Source organism: Thamnophis sirtalis, unplaced genomic scaffold (genome assembly GCF_051295495.1).
Source record: "Thamnophis sirtalis isolate CommonGarterSnake01/CBP01778 unplaced genomic scaffold, rThaSir2_p1.2 scaffold_10, whole genome shotgun sequence".
Lineage (NCBI taxonomy): Eukaryota > Metazoa > Chordata > Lepidosauria > Squamata > Natricidae > Thamnophis > Thamnophis sirtalis.
Genome location: NW_028261390.1, coordinates 1,688,985 through 1,712,697, shown reverse-complemented (window position 1 = coordinate 1,712,697; position 23,713 = coordinate 1,688,985). Strand labels below are relative to the sequence as shown.

Genomic DNA, 23,713 nt, shown 5'->3' with positions numbered 1-23,713 from the left:
CTTTAGGTAGAGTTAAGAAGATTGATTACTTGTCAGGTATTTGCTACCACGTATATTTCTGTATATGTTGTATATCAGTGGTTCCCAAACTTGGCAACTTTAAGACTTGTGGACTTCAACTCCCAGAATTCTCCAGCTAGCTCTTCTGGCTGGAGAACTCTGGGAGTTGAAGTCCACAAGTCTTAAAGTTGCCAAGTTTGGGAAACACTGTTGTATATAAATCACTGTTAAATGTCTTAAGTCTCTGTGTGCTGTGATTTGCTCCTGGGTTGTCTCCTAACAGTACTCATGCTGCAATCACTATGACACCTCCTCTCTCTCCACCCCCCCTCTTTCCATTCCTCTGTTTCTCTCTTCTGAGAGGTTCCTGCAGCCCAGAGATGGGCATCCCCTTGTGGGGCTTCAAGAGGAGCTGCAACAAATGGCTGCAAAAAGGGGGAGAATGAAACAGGGCAGGAAGGAGGGAGCGAAGAGTCAGCATGTGCTACCAGCAGAGGCCTCGGGGCCGCTGCCTGATTTGGTGTGCCTGTGCATTTCTTTGTTATCTTTGCACACTGCTAAATCTACCCTGGATCCTTGCTGGCTCACCTCCTCCCATTTTGTGCATCAGAGACAGGATGTGCCTGAGACAGAATGATTCCCATGCAGCTGAGAGGGACATTTTTCCTGAGTGCCACCGATGTGCAGTTGCATTCTGAACGGGGCAAGGAGGAGGGAGGGTTCAGCAGGAGGCGGAAGGAATATTTAGCATGAGTGAGGAGGAGGCCTCAGGAGGCCTCTTCCCTTTCTCCTGCCAACCTCAGCGGCTGCAGGATATTTGGGGAACCCATTCCCTGAGCATTTTCACAGCTGGGAGCACCCATGGGTCTTGCAACCCAGAGAGTGCTGCTTATGCCTCTCTTTGTCTGGGCTTTGGGGGATGGGTTGAAGTCCCATTCAAAGGCAGCATCCACTAACGTTGTGGCAGGAAAAGAAATCTGTTCCAAATGCAAAACACAAGCAGAGGACAGGAGTTTCAGTTTCACTTTTACTTTCACAGCAGGAAGCAGCTTTCTTACAGAATAGTTGAGCTAAGCCATGGCCAGGCTCCTCCCTGTCTCCTTCTTGCTCACACAGCAAATATTTTTTGAGTTTCCAAACACCCCTCAACTCTCTCACACACTGACAGGACGCTAGCCAGATGAATACCGATGGATGCTAGTAGGCAGAGGCAGATTCTCCCCCACCCTTATTTTCCTCCTCAGTTCAGGCGAATCTGTTCCTTCTACTGTAACACCAGTTAAAGGGGAAAGAGGCAAAAAACACAGAAAAAGATTTACAGATGCCATTAGGAAAACACAAGCAAGGGAAGCTGCACACAATATCGTCAAACTCAGCCTCAAGTCAGTAGACAGGCTGTAAAAAAGTATACACAAAGGTAAAACACACCAAGAACTGTTGCAGGGATTGGGTATGTCTAGTTTAATGGAAAGAAGAACTAGGGATGACACCATAGCAATGCTCCAATGTTTGAGGGGCTACCCCAAAGAAGAGGGCGTGGAAACTAATCAAGGCGAGAACCAACCTAGAAATAACGATAGTAGATTTTAGGAGAAGCCACTCAAAATGCTACACAACCCAGTAGCAACAGTAGAGACCTTCAAGTTTCTAGGTTTTATAATATCTGAAGACTTAAAATGGACACCTAACATCAAATACGTCATCAAAAAAGCATAACAAAGAATGTTCTTCCTGCCCAGGCTGCCCAAGGAGCTGCTGATACAGTTCTACATAGGAAATATTGAGTCTGTCATCTGCACCTCCGTAACTATCTGGTTTGGCACTGCAACCAATCAGACAAACACAAGCTTCAATGGATAATTAGAACAATGGCTACCCACCTGCCTTCCATTGAGGACCTGTACGCTGCACGAGCCAGAAAGAGGGCTGTGAACAAATCTACAGACCCCTCACATCCTGGACATCAATTGTTTCAACTCCTACCCTCAAAATGATGCTATAGGGCACTGCACGCCAGAACAACTAGACACAAGGACAGTTTTTCCCCCTGTGCCATTATTCTGCTACACAATTAATTCCCACAACACTGTCAAACTATCTAGAAAGGCAGTATTACCATCATTATTTTCATCTTCCCTATTACCTATCACTTTATCATCTTATGACTATAACTTGTTGCTTGTACCTTATGATTTAAATTGTTTAATTGGTATCCTAGTATGACTTATATTGATTGCTTAGTTAGTATCCATGACTATCACTAAGCGTTGTATCTAATGTTTTATGATGAATGCATTTTTACAATGACTGATAATGATCTGTCACTATTGTTGTATGCACGGGAGAGCTTATGCACTGGAGACAAATTCCTTGTGTGTCTAATCACACTTGGCCAATCAAGAATTCCAATAAGAAGACATTTCTGTATAATTAGAACAATTAGTCAATGGAATGGCTTGCCTTCAGAAGTTACGTGTGTTCCATCAGTGAAGGTTTTCAAAAAGAAATTGGACAACTATTTGTTTGAAATGGTCTCTTGCTTGAGCAGGACTAGAAGACCTCCAAGGTTTCTTCCAACTCTCTTATTCCACTGGAGAATTCTGGGAGTTGAAGTCCACACATTTAAAATTGCCAAGATTGGGAATACTTGTTCTAGATAATTTATCTGATGACATATACCAACAATACATCATTTTATGGAAAAATTATTCTTATAACAATGCAAATTTCAATCTTTAGCCACATAGCTTCTCATTATCCCAACTGTGTATTATAACCAAACTTTTAGACTTCGTTCTCGCAAAGTTCTTTATCTACCAAGTTCTCCTTTTATTTCTAATTTAATAGCATTTCATATATTTAGCAATTTTTTGTTCTTCATTTATACATAATTCCATTTCAAATCAGTCGTACAATATTGAAAACTATGACTTGTCTGTTTTAAATCTTTCTAATAAATGTGAATAAGAACACCATTGGCAACTATGTCTCTCTGCCCTCACTTGTCTTCTTTTTGTTTTATATTCCTCTTTGCAAAATTCTAGAATTTTGCAATAAATTAGCCATGTGTGTTTACCTATTTTTTGTTGTTATATTGTGAAAAGGTGAGGAGGGAGGGAATAATGCATGTTGCAGATTCTCATTCATTATAAACCTAGATCATATGAGATACTTTTAAGTGGGCAGGAGTTACATGGAATGGATCCCATGGACTAGATGATCATAGTCTTTTGGAAGGAGGAGGGACAGAGAAGATTTGGAGAGGTGAAGCCTTGTTTCACTGGAATGGCAATTCAACACCATTGCCCAAACACAGTTCTCTTTATATCTCTATCTATGTTCAGGAGATGAGTAGGCAGCAGAGGTCCATCTTCATTTGTGTCAGCCAAAGATGACCTCAGGATATAACCTCTCTTGCCATGATGTCAGAATCCTCCAGCAGTGCCCTGGTGATTGTGAACCTCCAGCTAAAGCCGCAGGGCAGCCAATCAGCAAAGCCATCTAGAAGCAACAAGTTGGGACTTCAAGGAAAGTGAGCCAGGCATTTGGAGACAGCAAGAGGACATGATGGGAGGCAGAGCCAAATTGGTGGGCCAGATTCACCTATAAAGATGCTAAACAAACATACACAGATGGCAGCCTGCACCTCTTACCAGGTATCATGAGAAGGAAGAAAAATGGGGTTCACCGACAAAAGGGCGAACAACAAAAGCGCGCCTGACTAAAACGCGGTGACAAAACCGCGAGTTCTAAACCGCGCCGACCAATGAGCGCTGAAGCGAACAATAGATGGCCATAAAGTCTCCAGCAGGTTATTCTTTCTTAAGATTTACTCAGGTTCCCAGAATATTTCAATTTCCTATTTTCAGGGCTTAAGCTAGTTCCTTCTTGCCCAGTCATCCCTCAACAATTGTATTCTTAGCTAAAGAAAAAAAAGTAAATTTTAGGAAGCATTCTAACTCAACAATCCCAAGTGTAAAGATACTTCTGAGTTTGAGCCTTACAGACAGACTTTTCTCTAAAGATTGGTGAGTATCTTTAGTCCAAAATCTCCTAAATAAAGCTATTGGTTGTTGCTCAGCAACTCATAAAAATCTGTTTCCTGCTGCATCTTGGATCTTTCCAGTGGTGGGATTCAAACTTTTTTATTACCGATTCTGTGGCTGGATGGTCATGTGAGTGGGCATGGCCAACTCAATGTCACTCCCACCCAGTCATATGACATCCCCCAGCCACACCTACCCAGGTTTTGTGGCTCCTGTGTTTTCTGTGGGAAATGGGTCAAGTAACTGGGTGGGCATGGCCAACTAGATTCGTCTCACCCTTAGGAAATTTCTCCTTAGTCCAATTCACAATAAAATAGCACAGTTCCAATATTTAGAATAGAATAACAGAGTTGGAAAGGACCTTGGAAGTCTTCTAGTCCATCCCCTGCTTAGGCAGGAAACCCTACACCACTTCAGACAAATGATTATCCAATCCCTTCTTAAAAACGTCCAGTGTTGGAGCATTTGCAACTTCTGAAGGCAAGTTGTTCCACTGATTAAATGTTCTGTCAGGAAATTTGAGGGGCTCCTACAAGCACTAAAGGCACAACAAGAAACAATGAATGGAAACTAACCAAAGAGAGGAGCAACCTAGGATTAAGGAGAAATTTCCTAAGGGTGAGACCAATCAACCAATGGAATAGCTAACCTTCAGAAGTTGTGGGTGCTCCATCATTAGAGGCTTTCAAAAAGAATGAGGGAAGTGCACCCCAAAAGGACAGTGCCAGGAACCACTAAAACAATGCAGAAAAAATTAAAACAGTTATTCCCCTTTAAAAAAAAAAATCAACCCCAAAGCAAACGCAGCAGCTGAGAGGGAAACTAAGAGTAGCTGCTCAGGCTAATTGAAAGCCTGGGCATGCTGCCAAAAGCCATTAAACCTTCCAATTCTATTATTCTATGTTCTAAATTGCGTGCAGAAGCTGGACCACACATGCATTAAATTCACGGCCTGTATGTTCAAGCTGTATCATTGTCCCCTCCTGTACCTTTCCCCCCAGGAAGAAACAAGAACTAGCCAACATTGCAGCAGCTATAAAATTCCAGAGAGTATCAGATGATCACAGAAGTGTTACTTAATAATCTTTATAATGAAAATGTTTGTAATCTTGTCCTTCTTCCTGAAGGGGAGAAGTTAATCCCATCCCTAGATGGGTGCTTGATGGCTTTCCCTGCCACAATCCTGTCAGTTTCTGTTGTTCATTGATTTGATTGATTTGATTCAGCTGAAACTGTTAAATGGAGCTACTAACTGAATGGACACACAAAAAGAAAAACCCTCTCTTGCACTTCGTTTTTGACTGGTTCTCCGAATTGCATAAGCAATTAACTAATGGTTCGGCCGAACCGGTGAGAACCGGTTGAATCCCACCTGTGCATCTTTCTTAAAAGACAGTAGATTGAATTTCTTCTTTGATAAGGTTTTATGAGCAGTCCCCCCCCCTTCTTTTTAAGCTATGGTACTGAAGATAAATCCTGAACCTCTAGAAGGATTTCTTCCATCATTACCACCACTGCCACAACCAACACCTTCTACTGCTGCTACTACAGAAGATTGTCATGATTGTTATTCTATTACGTCAAAGATGTCCTGGCCATTTCTAGTGATGCTTGCAGTCATCTCTTTTACCACCTTGGTGATAGTTGGTTACCTCTGTAAGTTCAGCTCCATCTCCTTACTTTTACTTTCCTAAAGTGGGTTTTCAACATTCTGACACTCTTTCAGAAAGCAGTGAAAACATGGTTCTGTTAGCGGGCCTGGGGAACCCAGAGTGGGATGGAGCCCATTAAATGGTTTGTATGAAAGTGTGTTGTAAGCTGCTTTGAGTTGCCATGCACAAGTAGGTGGCAATTTTATGCTGGTCTTGTTGTATTCAGGTCTTTTCCCGTGTAAGATTGAGATTGTCTTGGCAATGTTTTGGCGAGGTCTCACTCGCCATCTTCGGGCTGGTGTTTTCAGCTTAAAGCGTGGTCGAAGCTGCTGTCTTTCTATAAATCTTGGTGGGGGTGTGTGTGGAGCGCTGGTTTTGTTTCAGTAAGTGGATTGAATGGTTGTGTGGTTGTATCACGATTGGTAAATTGGTGCTGACTGCTGCTGGCTATGTGTCCATTGTTTTGTGTTGTAATGGCCTGGGTGGGGATCGTTTGTTGATTAGGGCTGGTTTCCAGATGTCTGGTAGGCGGGAGATATCATCATGTTTATTCATGTTGTGGGGGTGTTGCTCTATTTCGATAGCTTCCATAATTATTCTCTTGTTGAAGTGTTCCGTTTTGGAGATTGACCTGGTTCCTTCAAAATTAATTTCATGTCCTGTAGCTTTAAGGTGCTGGAAAAGGGAGGAAGTTTTTTCTTTTTTTCTTACTGCGTTCTTGTGTTCTGCGATGCGTGCATTTATTCTCCTGTTCGTTTGTCCTATGTATGTTGCAGGGCAGATTTTGCATGGTATTTCGTAGACTCCTTGGTTTTCTAGCTGAATTTTGTCTTTCGGGTTTCTTAACATGTTGGCTATTTTTTGGTCAGTGTTGAAGGCTGTCTTGATATTGTGTTTGTGAAGAATTTTGCTGATTTTATCTGTGGAGCCTTTGATGTAAGGGAGGAGGGCGATGCCGTTGTCCTGTTCTGTGTCTTAGTTCTTGGGGGGAGTCTCCCTTTGGATTAGGTTGGTAATTGTTTTTCTTTGGAATCCGTTGGAGATCTTACATGGAAAAAGACCCAAATACAACAAGACCAGCATACCTACACCCGTGAAAATCTACGAAAACACAAACACACACACACACAAACACGCACACACACAGAGGTCTTTTCCTGTGTAAGATTGAGAGTATCTTGGCAACGTTTCGACGAGGTCCCACTTGCCATTTTCAGACTGGTGCCTTTGGCTTCATGCTTGTGTGAGCAAAAAGTGATCGGAGCTGCCATCTTTTTATAAATCTTGGTGGGGGTGTGTGGAGTGCTGGCTTTGTTGCTGTAAGCGGTTTGGTTGGCTGTGTTGTTAAATCTTGATTAGTTGATGGAGTTGATGTATGCAGATGTTTCGTAACATCCTGTGTGGCTGAGGTACTGGCTATGTGCCTATTATTCTTTTGTGTTGTAACGACCTGGGTAATGGGCTGCGTTGTAACATCCTGACCCTTTGCGTTGTAACCTCCTGAGTTCTGTGATGTAATGTCCTGAGAAGATGGCTGTGATGTAACATCCTGGGCTTTGGTTTGGCTCCGGGTTTGCGGTCTGGCCATGTGTTCATGGTGTGTGTCAGTTTGCTTTGGGTGGGAGTTGGAGGAGGGGGCAGCAGTTGTGGTGCAACAAAGGGGTGCAACAAAGCCAGCACTCCGCCAGCACATGGAACTGACTATGTATATTGCTGTTCCAGTTTCATAGCAAAGCAGGGTTTCAAACCGTGTGTGTGTGTGTGTGTGTGTGTGTGTGTGTATGTATGTATGTATGTATGTATGTATGTATGTATGTATGTATGTAAATCCATATGTATAGAAAACTTCAAGAAGAATAAAATAAGGCACCTGACTATCTTAATGTGTATCTTTTTTTAAAAAAAATTCTAGATATTAACCTAGAGGCAGAAAATGTGAATTCTCTGGAGAAACCAATGAAAAAACTGAAGACTTCACTGATTACTGGGATCAAAGATATTAAGTTCGATTATAAACATTGTAAGTATAAGAAATAGAACGATATACTCCAGATTTGGTTTAGAAATAGACTCAGAGATCAGACTGAAGAATCAAGGGACCTGTCAAAAGACCTTATAATCTAAATATTTTTCCCAAGTCTTTTCAAATTTATGACCAAAAGATAAGCACTGAAGTGACAGAAATGGACATTTCATGCTAATTAGGGTTGTTGCAGGGAAAATACAGAGAAGGAAACATTATATACACAACCTTGAGTTACAAAAAAAAAAGTAGAATACACATCTTTAAAAATATAGACTGGAGTGTCATTTGTCCAGAACGATATAGGACATCCTGCTTCGGCAGGGGGTTGAAGAGCCAAGGTGGCGCAGTGGTTAAATGCAGCACTGCAGGCTACTGCTAGATCAGCAGGTCAGCGGTTCAAATCTCACCGGCTCAGGGTTGACTCAGCCTTCCATCCTTCCGAGGTGGGTAAAATGAGGACCCAGATTGTTGGGGGCAATATGCTGACTCTCTGTAAACCGCTTAGAGAGGCCTGAAAGGCCTATGAAGCGGTATATAAGTCTACTGCTATTGCTATATTGCTATTGCTATTGAACTAGAACACCTCCAAGGTCCCTTCCAACTTTGCTATTCTGTTGTTCAGTCAGTCTCTCTACTGAATAAAAGGGCCTGTAGAATCTGATTTTTTTGATATTTTTAAAGAGTATTTTAAATACCCGGAGGCCAATCACACCTGTTTCTCTTAGTCTCATCCATCTTTGGAGGATTGTGACTTCTGAGCATGACTCTTGTAAGTGTAGCATCAAGTTGAACCATTCTTGAGTAGTCAGAATAACTACTCTTACCATTATCTTGCTTATTTTAATTGTATTATTAGTCTGTTATTTGCAGTTCTTTTCTTGGTAGCTTGTGCTATTATTTTCATTTTGCGTGAAGACAGATGCAAACAATAAATTAAGCACCTCTGCTTTCTCCCTGCTGCCCGTCTCCTCCTTGCTATCTTCTCCCATTAGTGGACCGATTGTTTTCTTGACTTTTTAAATTATTATTTCTGACATTTGTTGCAAATCTCAGTTCATTCTGAGCCATAGTTTCCTGACTTCATCTTTGGATTCGGGCTATATGCTGGCATTCTGCCTTGCTTATGTGTCAAACCAAACTAGATGTCCCTGATTCATTAGATGTGCGGAAAAGCATTGGAAAAAGAATGAGTTTGATCATCTAGTGGATGAAAATACAAAGCATAGAATCAGAAGTGTATTCTGAACATTTTGGGGGGTCTCCTTTTTAAGGAGGGAAGGAACGGGGTAGAAAAAGGGTTAACTAACTCTTGGATTGCTTTTAGCCATAAAGACTGCAGAAGAAATATTGAACTTGCCAATTCACTTAGAGAAGGCTGCAAAGGCCCTCCATGACATTAAAGAAAAGTATCGTAAGTATCTTTGTTTTTGATGACAGCTCAGAGGTATTTTGGGAAATGTAGTGGTAAACCAATATAGATGAGTTTAAGTATAGAACTGGTGAAGAAACTACTTAGACAAAGTAGTGGATACTGTAATAAACTGAGAATAATCTTACAGGAAAGAAGGGAGGGGAACAAAGTAAGGAAGGAGGTGGTGGAGAGACTGTTTCACAAGAGATCCTCCCTAAATCTGTAACAGTAAAGGCAGGGGAGGGAGGGAGTGTTTTGAGACCCGCAAGGGTCTGTTGCCATCACTATATCATACAGATAGTGTTAGAATTCATGGTTTGGGTTTCCTGTCTGGACTGCCCTGAAGAACTGACAGATATAGATTGAGAAAACCTCTTCAGACCTGAATCCCTCAGAAACTATTGGCAACCCTCTCTTTCTACACAATAGTTTAGCCATTCCTCCTTCCTTAGGGATAAAAATCAAAACTCCAGCCTCTTCATCTCTTTCTTGGCACAAGTGGTCCTGAATGGAGTTATAGCTCAGTGGGTTAATCCTGAGATCTGTCCCTGAGTGCTTTGCTGAGGTTAATGCTGTCTCACTTTATGCTCCACCTTTTTGCTAGGGTGATCCATCCATCTTCAGAGGCACTCAAGAGAGCCCTTCATTTCTGACCCCTCTTTTCTCTCTCTTCTCTTAGAATCCATCTTCCGGAAAAATGTGAGGTCTCCTGGTGGGTGGCAGCTTTGGGGTAGGAGCCTCTACTACTTTTCCAAAGGACAAAAGACCTGGTATGATGCTGAGAACTTCTGCATGTCCAGAGATGCCCACCTGGCCTCCATTCTGCATGACAAGGAGCAGGTCTTACACTTTTCTTCTTTCCCTTAGGACTTCTGGGTTCTTCAACAAGCTGTTCATGTGGGTGGAATGCTCACTTCTTATCCACTCCCCACCTTTCCCTCTAATCAAAATATTACAGTAAGAGCTTTGGCTAGCACTGCTGAAGCTCTTCTCCACATTTTGCAAACCTGTCAGAGTCTGTAGCTATCCAGCCAGCACACAAGTAAATAATTCAGCAGGATTCATTTATAGAAGAAACTTCTTAACATATAATAATATAAAACATGATGCATGTATACAATACCCATGCAGCTCTTGCAATATATAAATTCTTATATACTGGCAAAACCCTTCCGATATTATTGCATTGGTTTGCAAGCTACCCTCTAAACTAAACTGGGGTTTTGTGGGAGCCTTTCACAGCATCCTCATCTGCAAGATCAGGTCTATGTCAATATGATTTGAGGTTCTGTTGTCTCAACAAAAGCATTTAAGTCCAGAACAGATAGATAAAGTTAAGAAGGGGCTCAGACAAACAACCCCTCCCCCAAATTTGCCACTATAAGAAGAAAGAGGAGAAAGTACAGTAGAGTCAATCTGGTGGAGTTGATTTCCTGGTGTGGCTACTTTAGTATACAGGGCTTTTGAAGTATACTTTTCCAACATCATGAATTTTTTATGGCTTTCCCAAGCATCTTTTAGGCACATTCCAACTCTTACTTCTATTGGACATGCAAAAAGCCCAAATGGTGGACTTAAAGTACACAAATTCTGCCTTCCAGTGCAATCTGCAAAGGTTCTGCTGTGTGTCTGTAGTTGAACTGGGGGTTCATGACCAAAAAGCTGATAAGCAAAGTGATCTGTGAAGGTAGAACTACCCTGTACAGGTAGTTGGAAGCCCAGTTTTTCTTAACTAACCTCATAGGTTTCTTTGAGAAAGGAGAATAATACCTTATCATCACCAAAACCCCACAGGCACTTTTGCTTAAGGGAGGTGCTACCGGTAGCTGTAACAGTTTGTCTGGTGAATCTAATATACTCTCATGAGTAGATGTTACTTCTCACAAATGAAGGTAAAGATAGGTGTCTGTTCTGACCCCCCCCCCATCCTACACCAAAGCACGTCAAGACAGAGATACTTCAAGGATTTATTAACACACAGACAGGACCTTGGCAGCAATCCAGCACAGACTAACCTTGGCAGCAATCCAGCCTGCCAAGCTAGCCACGAGAGTTCTCCAGCTCTAGTGAATATGTTGACTCCTGCAAAGGGCATGTGCACAATCATTCCTTTTATAGTCTTGAGAGGAGCCTAATTACCACCAGCTAAGTGCAATTATCTCCTGTAACTGCGTAACTGTTCCTTATGCCTATTAGCTCTCCATTGCCGGGCATCCAGAACAACTCCCCACTGCTCCAATGCATGACATCACGATCACATTCCCTTGTCTCCTCCCCACTGGTCCAAGGCTCAAGCGCCTCCTGGTGGCCAACCAACCTCTCTGCGCCCTGAGTCAGAACCCTGTCTAGAGTCCTCCACATCCTCCAGAGCCAACTCATAGGGCCCCTCGCTATCGGAGTCTGGTGGCAGCTCCAACGGCTCCTGCTGGGCCACAACAGTGTCCCAGGATAATGTTGCAGGATCCAATCTCAATTGGTTATCCAGACCGGAAGTTTAGTCTTCTAAGTCTTTCAGGCTTGTGCTGGAGCCCATCATCAGGGAAATTCTCTCCAGAATGTGTTCCCTGGCCTGTTCTACACATATTTATATGGTGTTTGGTTGTGTGTAGCTTGCAGTTGCTAATTAGGGTATTAACGGCTGCCCATTGTCATTGATTGTTGATGTTACTTCTTTTTCTCTTCTCACCCCATTTTTGTGCAGAATTACATCACTTCGCAGCTGACTCAGGTAGCTTGGATTGGCCTTACAGATGAAAACAAAGAGGGTGGATGGGAGTGGAGTGATGGGTCTACATTAGCAGCAGGGTGAGTCTTTGATGGCACCATTCAGAGAGTGGATGCTTCCACATGGCTGTATCTTTTCTTGCAAAAATGGGGTCAGATTAAGCATTTCTAGTCTGGTGGGAAAAGGTTCCAGGTTCTGATTAGATTCTCTCCAGGAGTGTGAGAGCGTGTAATTTAAGGAACCCTTGTGTCAGAGAACCACATGTGGTCACCCTGCCACATCCCAAGTTTGTATGTGCAAGCACACTTTATAACACCCATTGTGTAAGGAAAGGGTTTCCAAACCTGGTAACTTTAAGATTGCTGGATTTTCCAGAATTCTTCAGCCAGCCATGGTTCTTTTATTAAATGTATGTTTTTTGCCACTTTCCTCTGCCTTTTTGAAGTGTCATCTTCTTCTCCCTTCTCCAATTCTAGATATTGGTCTAGCAAAAGTCCTAGCCACTCAAGCAGATTTGGAGGACGAGAACACGATTGTGTTTCTGTTGTGCCTTCGTTGGGAAACCACAACTGGAAAGTTGCTGACTGCCATGAACTTTTCAGATGGGTTTGCAAAGAGAACCTGGAGTTTGGGGAACCCTAACATTGGCCTCCATCTGAAATAACAACCTTGATTCTGCAGGATCATGCTAAAACCGAAGATGAAAAGTTTCTCATTTTGATGTCAAGTCTCATAGGAAATCCACAGAATGAATAGCAACATCCGGTTGCCTCCAAAATTCAAAATAAATTGGTGAATGGCCACACATCTTTAATTAAGAATGCCACACTTTGAAGCTCATGTTCCTCTTTGTAAAACATAAAACTGGGTCACGCTTAATGAGGCTCCTTCTGAGTCAGGTTAGTTAAAGACCAAACATCTGCATGTGTGCAATATACTATGGTTGATTCAATTGTGCAAACCAACTCATTTGATTGGTTCTTCGGTCAATATAATGTGTGAATTCAGGAAAGTTGCATTAATTCAATAACAGAACTAAGCATTCTGGCAAATTGAGTCTTTGGATATGCAAGGGTAAGCCTATAGTTGACCCAGAAAGAAACAGAGAATCCTCAATCTGATAATCTCAAAGCTGGGAGTATCTTCTCGTCTCTTGAGCCTGGAATTAAAATTGTTACAAGGGAGCCTCAAAATACTTCAGTTCACATATAAACTACAATGACGTTGGCATGCTTTTTTTTAATGCTTTCAATGTTGACTTCCTGGTGATTGGAAAAATCCCTATATAATTCCTTGGCAACATTTTTGGAAGATGTTTTCAGAATAACAGAGTTGGAAGGGACCTAGGAGGTCTTCTAGTCCAATCCTCTGCTCAAGCAAGAGACCATATACCAATAGAATGTCCATTCTATTCTTAAAAACTCGTGATGGAGCACCCACAACTTCGGGAGGAGAGATGTTCCACTGATTGTTCTAATTGTCAGGGAAATTCTCCTTAACTCTAGATTGAGGCTGTCTTTTACAAGCTTCCATCCACTACTTCTTGTTCTGCCTTCTGGTGCTTTGGAGAATAGGTTGCTCTCAGTGCTGGGTTTCAAATTTTTTTTTTAGAACCTCTTCTATAGGCATGGCCTGCTTTGTGGGAGTCGCTTGCCGGCCATGTGATTGGGTGGGAGTGGCTTGGCAGTCATGTGGCCAGGTGGAAGTGGCTTGGCAGTCATATGACTGGGAGGAAGTGGCCAAGATAATGTCAGCATTCCCAGTCAAGATGGAGGTATAAATTACACAGAAAAGAAAGAGGCATCCATACATCTAAATTTAACTTCAAAGGAGTGGCAACAACTTAAATTCATTAAATAATAATGTTTGTTAGGGCTATGCACTGTTTTTGAATATATAGGAATGTAAAGCCCCCAGCATCTACTTGGTACTTTTTAAAGCAGCGGCACCTATTTCCTGGATTCATGAAATATTTACTTCTAAAAAGTTGTGGGTGGGGTACTATATTTAGAGTCTTGTATTCTCTTCAGTACTTTGTTTGGAACAGAATCCAAAGTACCATGCAGTCCTAGCATTTGTACTGAAGCTAGGGAAGTTATTTTACAGGGCTCTGAGCACTCCTCCAGATCTGGTCAATGAAGCAGAAGTACTCCCACAACTTTCCAATGCTTTGAAATCCCACCAAATGATTTATACAGGCCTATTTCATACTTTCTTCTATATGGCGATCAGGGTAGTTTTACATATGGGTCACAGGTGGGTCTATTTTCCAAGTACTTAGAGGGCCAAGAACTGCCTTTCCTAGATTGCAGCTTTAGCTCCCTTGAATGTTAGCACACCTTCAGGACATTCAAATACAAACTAGCTCTGATCCTGGAATCATATCACATGCTTTATATATTAACATCTTATTCAATGTAATCCTTATTGTTAAAAAAAACAGGCAGCAGTTAGAGTAGTTTGTAACAAAACAGGGGCAATAAAGAAGAAATTGATTCACCACCCCTATTTTAGCTTGTTTCTGTCTTATATGCATTACTAATATTTTTCTGCAATTCTTCCATAATCCAGACTACTAAAAGGAGTTCCACATAAATGAGACTTTTAAAATAAGTTTGATGTCCAACATATTTCCTACTTATTAATATGAACAGGTTCTCTCGCCTGTTGCTTAAAAAATAAAATTCATACCACAATCTACAGGAAAATGCAGTCTGTAAATATATATATTTTTTGTGCTACTACTAACACCACCACACATAGGCACCATACAAAAGGCTAGTAAGATTATTTGCAGAACAGTGTGCTCTCTCACACTTGCCTTTGTTGTTTAAACAACACTGTAGAGTATAATATACAATACACTGTGTGTGTAGAGGGGAAATTACTGGATTGGCCACCTGCTTAAGATCTCGGACTTGGAATTATGTTCACCAGAACGAATACCTATTTGTTTCAGAGTATTTTCAGATTGACAGGCTGTCATGTGCTGAAGTGCCTGTTCTTTGTTTTGTGTACACAAACATAAAGTACAGTCGGTGCAACTGTTAACTCTTTATGCTGTATATTAATCTCTGAAAATGTAAAGGAGATAAAACAAAGGGCTCTCCAGTCTGTCCCAACGGCATTTCAGCTTCTGTAACTTCCCTCCACCCTCAGGGCCAATAAATTATATTCCAATCCTACACAACAGAAACAACCCCCCCCAAACACACACACACACACACACACACACACACACACACTTGGCAGCAACAGCAGCAACAACAACAACAACAACAAAAACGAGCAGGAAGGAGAGCGGGTGCTTACCTGGAGAAAGCCACATCACTCGGGGGCTGCGCAGGTGTGACCGTCCATTTCTCTTTTAAGACGGCTGGTAAATCCTGGAGGAAGGGTGAAGGAAAGGGAGATTGCGGAGTCGCCTTCGAGGGACGCCAAAGCGGCGGGAAACCAGCACCGCCGCCAGAGTCTAAAGCAGTGTTTCTCAACCTTGGCCACTTGAAGATGTCCGGACTTCAACTCCCAGAATTCCCCAGCCAGCGAATGCTGGCTGGGGAATTCTGGGAGTTGAAGTCCGGACATCTTCAAGTAGTACAAGGTTGAGAAACACTCGTCTAAAGCTTTTGGTAGCTCCAGACAGATGAGGTGGGGAGCAGAGACCCAGGAAGTTCCCTTCGCTCCCTTTGCAAGGGAGTAGTAGACGTCATTTTTGCATTCCTGCCTCCGCTGGACTGCGACCTGGTATCAGCTATCTCCTCGGCTCCCTCACGACTGCAATAAACGCCCAGAAGCGGTAGGGGCTGTCGGACTGGAAACCCAAAGCCCCCATTAGCCCCCCCAAAAGCCACTTCTGGACATCTATTGCAATCGCGAGGAGAGGGCGGAGAAGAGCGCGAAGGTTCTCAAGAGCTCCGGGAAGCTGCGAAAGATGGCTGGGAAGAGGCGAGCGCCTTGGTTTAGCCTCCCTGGACATGATCGCTGGAGCCCCAGGCGCGCCGATCTCGGCGTTTTTCGCATTGGGGTGTGCTGCAAGAGGGAGGGAGGGAGTGGAAGACCTTTTCCCGATTGCTGGTGGTGGAGGTGCTCAGCAAAGCAAATCCGGGGAAGTCCTTGTTGGCACGGGTTCTGTCCCTGAGGGGAGAAGTGGCCATGGGAGTGGGAAAGGGTTGTGCAATGTAGAGAGAAAGACCTTGACATAAATGGGCAAGCAAAGTGCAAAGAAAAGAAAGAAAAGGATCAATGCACAAAGAAGTAGTGGGGAAAAACACACAAGGCAACCTATAGCCAAGCCATTTTCCAGCCTTCCCTGAGGGGACCCCATCATGGCTGCCCTCCCTCCCCAAAGACACCTCAAGCCTTCCCGCCAAAACCTGACAGACCCCACTTCTTTTCTTTTATTGGCCCTCGGGGGTCAGGTGACTCTGGATGGGCCTCTTCATGATTAGTTGGTTCTCTGGCTGACATCTGTCATGGAAGGATCCACCTCTCTGAGCAAATGATAGGCCCTTGTGCTCCTACTTCCTTCCCCCTGTGGCTATCCTCAGGTTGTCCCAGCTGCCAATCAAACAGCAGCCACCAATCAAAGGGCTGTTGCTAGGCAGGAGGCGAGAAGGAGGGAAGACAAGATGGCTGCCTGAAGCTCTGCCGCCTCAGGCCTCCTGAGGAAATGGCCAAATAAACAGAGCCGAAGCTCAGGAATTGAAGTGAAGATTACAACTAAAAGATGAGCAGCAGTGGCCAATCAAAGAGCTGTTGCTGTGCAGGAGGGAAGAAGAGGTAAGACAAAATGGCTTTAGCTGAGCAGCTGGGATGACCTCCATGCTCTGGGGGCCCTACTAGGAGCCTCTCCTCTTGGCATGGGCTCCCAGCATCATCCCCCTCTCACCCTCCAGGAACAGGATGAGGCAGCATGCAGGGTTGGCATTCTGTGAATTGGTCCACTATTAAATGGCTTGGGCCATTGTGAGGCGGAAATGGGCACACAGTACCATCTTGCCTCAGTACAAGTGCAGGCTGTGACCATTTCTGCAGGGCAGGGAGACAAATCCTCCTCCCCACCGCCTCTTCCTCCCCTTGGAAGGCAGCCTCCTCTCCTCTTTTCCCCGAAATACACCTGAAAACAGCACTCTGACAGCTCCCTTCGCCCGTTGCAGGAGGGCCCCTTCCCCAATATCTCTGGTCACTTCCCGTGGAAGCTTTGGGCATCATGATTCTCATGTTCACGAGGCTGCTGGTAATAAAGTTCGTTAGGAAATATGGATTCCCCCCCCCTTTTGTCAGTCTTTGTCTTTGCTGATTAAAAACGGCTTCCTCATCATGATGCTATAATTTGCAGTATCTACTACAATGTGGATTGTATATCTCCTTAAAGAATGGAATGGAATGGTACAGGAACAGGAACAGAATTTCTTATTGCCAAGTGGACCCACAAGGAATTTGTCTCCAGTGAGTAAGCTCTCTAGAAACATACAATGTATATACTAACAGTTTACATACAAACATAAGCTCTCAGTGTACATGCAGACAACAAAGTGATGAATCGTGAGATACAACCAACAGAGTGATAGTCATAAAATACCAATAGGAATAGGTAATACTCCTATTGGTATTTTATGACTATCACTTTGTAATAGTTAATAGGAAAGATAAGAAGGACAATAGCAATTCAGCCCTACTACCTGTGTAAATATCCTCAGGCAGACAGTGCTGTTGGAATTATGTGTTTAACAGAGTGATGGCCTGGGAGATAAATAGGACAAAAGTGATAATCGCCGTGGGTTTGCAATGTGTAAATTGCTGGCGTTCGAAAAACAAGCAGGGCATCAGAAGGATGAAGCAAGGAAGCAAAAGGCAATATACAAAATTAATTTATTTCTAGTGAAAAGGAGGATATGACAGAGCAATCCCACCTTTCGTTTTGATAGACGCATAACGTCTATGCGTTGGACAAGGAAGTCATTTTCTTTAGCTCAAAAATGCCTATTGAAGGCCTGGTCTTGGACATGGAAGAAGAAAGTTGAACTTTTCCCATCATGCATTTTGGTAATTCTGTTGGATATCAAAGGGCTTAAGCCTGTTGTACCAATTCGGTTACAGCTTGGTGAAAGGGGCTGCATTTTATATCTGCCACTTTTTATCTGGCTTCCTCTCACAAATGAAGCGTTTATTTAATGAGCATTCAATATTTGACCAACACCTTGGTGGTACCGAACAACGAGATAACATGATGGTACATTCAGCTGCACTGTGATTAGTTATGGCGGACGACCAAAAGCTGAAAATCAAACAGAATATAATTAATCATTTAATCAATCAAGACAATTGGTCAGCAGTAGGAGAGTAATATAAAGGGTAGGGATGTTCATGGGCCAAGAAAGTGACCACACGGACCTGATCAGAGGCCTATTATTTTTACGATATCTCTGTGTGATATCCCTAAAGGGGGTAGAATTTTAATTGTGCAGTCATGGCTACCACTTGAACCTTTCAGGATGCCCCTAGCAAAAGGACACAAAATGATAAGGAACCAGGAAATGGATGATTGAGAATCTCCATAGACACTCCAAAGGTCTTGGTTTGCTGTTTGTGATCTATACCATTGAAACAGTGTCCATTTCTGATCAGTGACACCAAGCATTGAAAAGGCTCCTCGATGCTCACTCCCTGAAGTATGTTTCATCTATATTATTCTTTCTCAATCCTACCTATGATGTTTTCAGCTTTATTTTCAATCCCTGGATCTCAAGATGAACCTAGTACAGGTAGCCCTCGACTTCTGACCACAATTCTCAAATTTTATTTTGCTATGTGAGAAATTTGTTAAACTAGTTTTGCCCCATTTTACGGCTTTTCTTGTCACAGTTGTTAGGTGAATCCTTGCAGTTGTTAAGTTAGTTAACACAATTGTTAAGTGAATCTGGCTTCCCCATTGACTTTGCTTGTCAGAAGATTACAAAAGAGGATCCCATGACCCCAGGGACACTGCAACCATCAAAAACGAGTCAGGTGCCAAACGTCTGAATTTTGATCCTGTGATCATGCAACAGTTATAAGCATGAAGGATGATCGTAAGTTACTTTTTTCCTAGTGCCATTGTAACGTTGAATGGTCATTAAATGGACTGTTGTAAGTCAAGGACTACCTGTATTAGAATTCCTTTTATCTATTAGAGCAGACTTCTTTATGGCCACCAAACCCAATCTGTTCACCTTTCTTATAGATTATTAATTAAAAAGCCTGAAAAATATTTCTGACCTCCTCATACACTGATCTGTTTATTTATTTTTTCTATATGTATGCCTTTTCCTTCCAGATTGTGTTGCTTGTGTGAATGAATGTGTTTGTGTAGGTCTAATCAAGGCAGGTGCAACCTAGAAAGATATTTCATTGGATTCTCTTTTCACACCTAATCTGGTCCTGTCCTATCCAGTTTGAAGAGAGAGAACTTGATGAATAGATGGATGGAGGGGTTGAGTCTCAATACCTTAAATGGAATTTATTTCCAACACTGCTTTAGGTTGGAAAAATAAAAAGTAACTGGGCCATTTGGAGAGAAAAGATTGGATGAGGATTGGTGGATAAAGCCATTCTACAAGATTTAAGCATACATCTTTGGTATATGTGGCAAAAAATGAATATAAAGTTAAAAACAGGATTAGTTGCCCTCACAATGAAAATTTAATAATAATTATTGAAGGTTATATAGGTGATGCATGAAAGCTACTAAATCAAGAGGTATGCTTTATTTTTGGCAATATGAAGAATGCCCATCGGAAAAGGGAAAGAAGTGGAAGAAATGAGAATAGAAATGGAAATAGAAAAAGATGCTGTAAAAGAAAGAGTTACACATCTTTGAAAAAGTATTATGGTTGTAAGGAAAGAACACCTGGAAGCTGCTTGGAATAAAATGGCGGGGGGGGGGAACCAAATCATTGCAGCAGACAGTTACTGCCAGAACTAGTTGCACTGATGGGACAAATTCAAAAAGGATGCTTGGAGGAATGATGAAGTGAAAGAGACTGTGGATGAAGAAAACATGCATATATGAGAATGATTGTAGCCAAAACAGGGAGGAGAGGGAGCTGTGCACATAGAGAAAAACCATGAGAGGGAGGACTGACAGAGCCAGAAGAAGGAGTCAAATGAGGAATCAGTTTAGACTTTGGATGTAGTCCCAAGATAAACAAGGTCCAATCCAAACAAGGTCAGTGTTGGAAGTTGAAAAAACGTGGAATGGGTTGAAAGGAATATTAAGAAAGCTGTGGTTGGATGGAGTAGGTGAGATCCTAAAAGAGAGAAATTACCATTTTAAGGAGGAGAAAGCAATGTATACAGTGGTGGATAGGCATGGTTATCTCCTATTCCTTTCCTCTGCTTTGCTTGGTGTTGAATTTATTTGACAACTTCATCCTTTTTGTCACATGACACATTAATCCAATGTGTCCTTTTGGATAGTATCAAATCTTGGAGCTGCAAATTGTGCATTCCTGATAAGGATGAATGTGCATAAATAGAGTTTTCAACGAAGTGTAAGTAGGTAAGTAAGTAAGTGTAAGTGTCAGACTTTCGATATGTGCCAACTTACAAAACTTTTGGTGTACTTTCATCAACCCATACCCAGGTGGTTCCATTTTCATAATACCCGATCCAATAGTCAGAAGGTTGGTTTGAGATTTGTCTTATTAGGAATGCCTAAAAACAACAACCACAAATACATTTAAAATACTTTTTGGAATTACTTTCTGGTTCATTAATTCTGGTTATGGTTAACAGCAGGTACATTAAAGAAAGAAACAGAGTCACTAATCCTGGCTGCGCGAGAACAAGCTATCCGCACAAATGCCATTAAGGCCAAAATCGAAAAATCCTCTGATGATGCCAAATGCAGACTTTGCAAAGAAGCTGATGAAACTGTTGATCACATACTCAGCTGCTGTAAAAAAATCGCGCAGACTGATTATAAATTGCGGCACAATTCAGTAGCACAAATAATCCATTGGAATTTGTGCAAAAATTATAATATTAAAACAGCAACAAACTGGTGGGAACATCAGCCTGAAAAAGTCACAGAAAATCAGATGGTCAAGATCTTGTGGGATTTCCGTATACAAACCGACAAAATACTGGCGCATAATACACCAGACATCACACTGGTTGAGAAAAATAAGGTCACAATCATAGACATCGCAATACCAGGTGATAGCAGGGTCGCCGAGAAGGAACATGAAAAAATCGCAAGATACCAGGACTTAAAAATCGAAATTCAACGACTATGGCACAAACCAGCAGTGGTAATTCCAGTGATAATCGGCACAATGGGTGCTATTCCAAAAGCACTGGAATTACATTTAGAACAGTTAAAAATTGATGAAATCACCATCAGTCAAATGCAAAAAGCCGCACTGCTTGGATCTGCGCGCATATTACGAAAATACGTTACGACGTCCTAGGCCCCTGGGTGGGGCCCAACTAGTAACCAATGCCAAATCCGGCGAAACAACTGTTGTTGCGAATAATAATAATAATAATAATAATAATAATAATAATAATAATATCACAAAGTACCAGGACTTGCAAATTGAAATTGAGTGACTGTGGAAAAAGTAATTGTGTGTTGTCCCTATTGTAATTGGAGCCCTTGGAGCAATACCCAAACATAAGCAACACACCTTCCTTCTCCTATTATTCTATAACAACAAAGCTGTGAGGTGAGTTGGATTGAGACAGAGGGACTTACCCGAAGCTGGCTTTCATGCCTAAGGCAGGAGTAGAATTCACTTTTTCCTAGTGATTGGCCCAAAGTCATCTAACTGCCTTTTGTGGCTAAGGCAGGACTAGAACCCACAGTCCCTGGCTTTCTAACCTGGTGCTTTAACCACTAGACCCAAAATTCCTCCAAATTTGTCCCAAGACAGAAACTTTAAGGGACAAGCCACTACACATGATGAAGAAGCTGGTGCAGAAGCAGTCCCACTCCTAGCCACACAACATTAATATTTCAGAATATAATCAACCTGCTACTATTTTGAGCATTTATGTATCTATCCAAGGAACTTACCTGCTCGTTATAACTTTCAATACAAACCAATGTGGATTTCTTAGTCTCACAAAATGTTTTTGCTGCGGTCCAGTTGCTCTCAATGGTGTTGAAGAAGTAAAGGGACCCTTCAAAGGGCACCCAATTTTTTGTTAACAGAATAGTAATGATGTCTTTCAGCCAGTGAGGAAATGTTCCAGAGAGAAGAAAGCAAGACAGGAAGACACAGCATTTAGTAGAAGATAAGCTGAAGGTACTGCATATTGAAACTTTATATAGGTAGCCCTCGATTTACAACCACAATAGAGCCCAAAATTGATGTTGTTATGTGAGTCATTTGCTAAGTGAGTTTTGTCCCATTTTTATGACCTTTCTTGCCACAGTTGTTAAGTGAATCACTGCCATTGATAAGTTAGTTACATGGTTGTTAAGTGAATCTGGCTTCCCCATTGACTGCTTGTCAGAAGGTTGCAAAAGATGATCACATGACCCTGGGACACAGCAACGGTCGTAAATATGAAGCCGTTGCCAAGCATCTGAATTTGATCACATGGCCGGGGGGGGGGGGGAATGCTGCAAAGGTCATAGCTGTAAAAAAACAACCGTAAGTCACACTTTTCAGTGCCATTGTAACTGCGGTCATAAAAGGTGCAGATGTAAGTCGAAGAGTATCTGTAGTTTTGAAGCACTTACTTCCAAGAAAAGTCTGCATGAACATGTTGTCCCTGAAGTCCTGGGAAAAGCTCAACTGATGGAAATCCTGACTTTCCCTATTTTATTTCAGTTAGTGAACTATTGTTCCATTGTACGGTTTCAATAACCACTGCTGTGACTTTGCAATGGAGAAAAAAGTGGATTGCAAATTTTAGTAAAAACCAGGAACTAAAAATGTTGCCGCTCGGGTGGCTTGTGCTTCAGCAGGGTGAACCGATGGGCAAGAGATAGGAAGCCCTCTACTTTTAAGAGTTGAGGCAGATTTTCAACAGCTACCGTCTCGGGCTGGCTCCCCCCAACCCCTGAATGTTTTGCATCGCACCCTCAGACTTACCAATGGCGCCTTCCACTTCAATGATTTTTATTGTCCATTTTGTCAATTCATCTGCTAACCTCTGAGCACCAGAAAATATTTCAAATTCTGAAAGGGGTTTGGAAAATTCAAGTCAGACAGATTTCAACAAGCAAAACCTTTCCATATACCTTGTTACACTCTACGTTAGAGGCTCAGAGTTGGGTGGAGTCACTGTCAGTTCTTTGATACCCTGCTATTTCTTAATAGTGATTACGGTTTATCAATGCTGTAATGTTTAGATAACTTAAATCAATGAAGGTAATTGATCATATCAGTATTGTGGTTTAAAATGGCAGTGTTAATGAGCATAAGATTGTTTAGCTTTGTCATCCAAAATTGCAGATGGCATCAAAGTATTTGTTGGATGATAAAGATTTCAGTCTTAGGCTGATTAAAATCTTCACTCTAAAGGTCATTTAATATTATTTGTCCATGCTGAAAAAAGAAAGACACTAAATACTAAAACTGCATTAAAGAACTTTAAAGTATAAAGTACATTTGATAAAAATTAAAATACAAAAAAGAGAAGAGGGGAAGAAAAGGGGGGGGGGACACAAGCTATTTGGCTTCCGATTTGCTCCTTTTTGTACTTCTGCAAATTTACAGTATTTATTTAAAAAAATTGAACCCCCTTAGAAGTCAGATAGTAAATGTTTATATTTGTCAGGTTGCAATATATTCTATGTACAGAAAGCATTCTTGCTTAAATTTGATTTAACTTTTGTAGAGAATAAGTACTGTTGCT

General features: G+C 42.0%; 3 protein-coding genes across 6 annotated transcripts in view; 1 reads left to right on the top strand and 2 right to left on the bottom strand.

The window, feature by feature from the left end:
- LOC148043721 (uncharacterized) overlaps nucleotides 1-15,368 on the bottom strand; it is a 64,576-nt gene extending 49,208 nt beyond the window's left edge. Inside the window, exon 1 of the mRNA XM_087723733.1 lies at nucleotides 15,173-15,368. The gene's annotated coding sequence lies outside the window, so the exon portion shown is untranslated. The remainder of the gene's footprint in view (nucleotides 1-15,172) is intronic.
- LOC148043722 (CD209 antigen-like protein C) lies at nucleotides 3,519-12,656 on the top strand. Its single transcript, XM_087723731.1, has 7 exons — nucleotides 3,519-3,656; nucleotides 5,502-5,702; nucleotides 7,611-7,718; nucleotides 9,049-9,135; nucleotides 9,815-9,975; nucleotides 11,837-11,940; nucleotides 12,337-12,656. Exons 2-7 carry the CDS (start codon nucleotides 5,504-5,506, stop codon nucleotides 12,500-12,502), a joined length of 825 nt encoding a protein of 274 aa, XP_087579857.1. The 5' UTR covers nucleotides 3,519-3,656; nucleotides 5,502-5,503; the 3' UTR covers nucleotides 12,503-12,656.
- Nucleotides 15,369-17,714: 2,346 nt separating the features above from the next.
- LOC148043715 (macrophage mannose receptor 1-like) overlaps nucleotides 17,715-23,713 on the bottom strand; it is a 187,615-nt gene continuing 181,616 nt past the window's right edge. For 3 of the 4 annotated variants that reach the window (XM_087723730.1, XM_087723727.1, XM_087723729.1), the window contains 4 exons: nucleotides 22,948-23,034; nucleotides 21,921-22,072; nucleotides 20,448-20,554; nucleotides 17,715-18,137 (listed from right to left, as the gene is read on the bottom strand). In XM_087723730.1, coding sequence (XP_087579856.1) covers nucleotides 17,981-18,137; nucleotides 20,448-20,554; nucleotides 21,921-22,072; nucleotides 22,948-23,034 — 503 coding nt within the window. In that variant the 3' untranslated portion in view covers nucleotides 17,715-17,980. The remainder of the gene's footprint in view (nucleotides 18,138-20,447; nucleotides 20,555-21,920; nucleotides 22,073-22,947; nucleotides 23,035-23,713) is intronic. The other variant, XM_087723728.1, reaches the window with a different exon arrangement.

Excerpts from the sequence above, each read along its gene's own strand:
- LOC148043722 (XM_087723731.1), top strand. The coding sequence starts at position 5,504 with ATGGTACTGAAGATAAATCCTGAACCTCTAGAAGGATTTCTTCCATCA. Across the intron at positions 7,719-9,048 it reads TAAGTTCGATTATAAACATT|CCATAAAGACTGCAGAAGAA; the intron begins GTAAGTATAAGA and ends GATTGCTTTTAG. Across the intron at positions 9,136-9,814 it reads TGACATTAAAGAAAAGTATC|AATCCATCTTCCGGAAAAAT; the intron begins GTAAGTATCTTT and ends CTCTTCTCTTAG.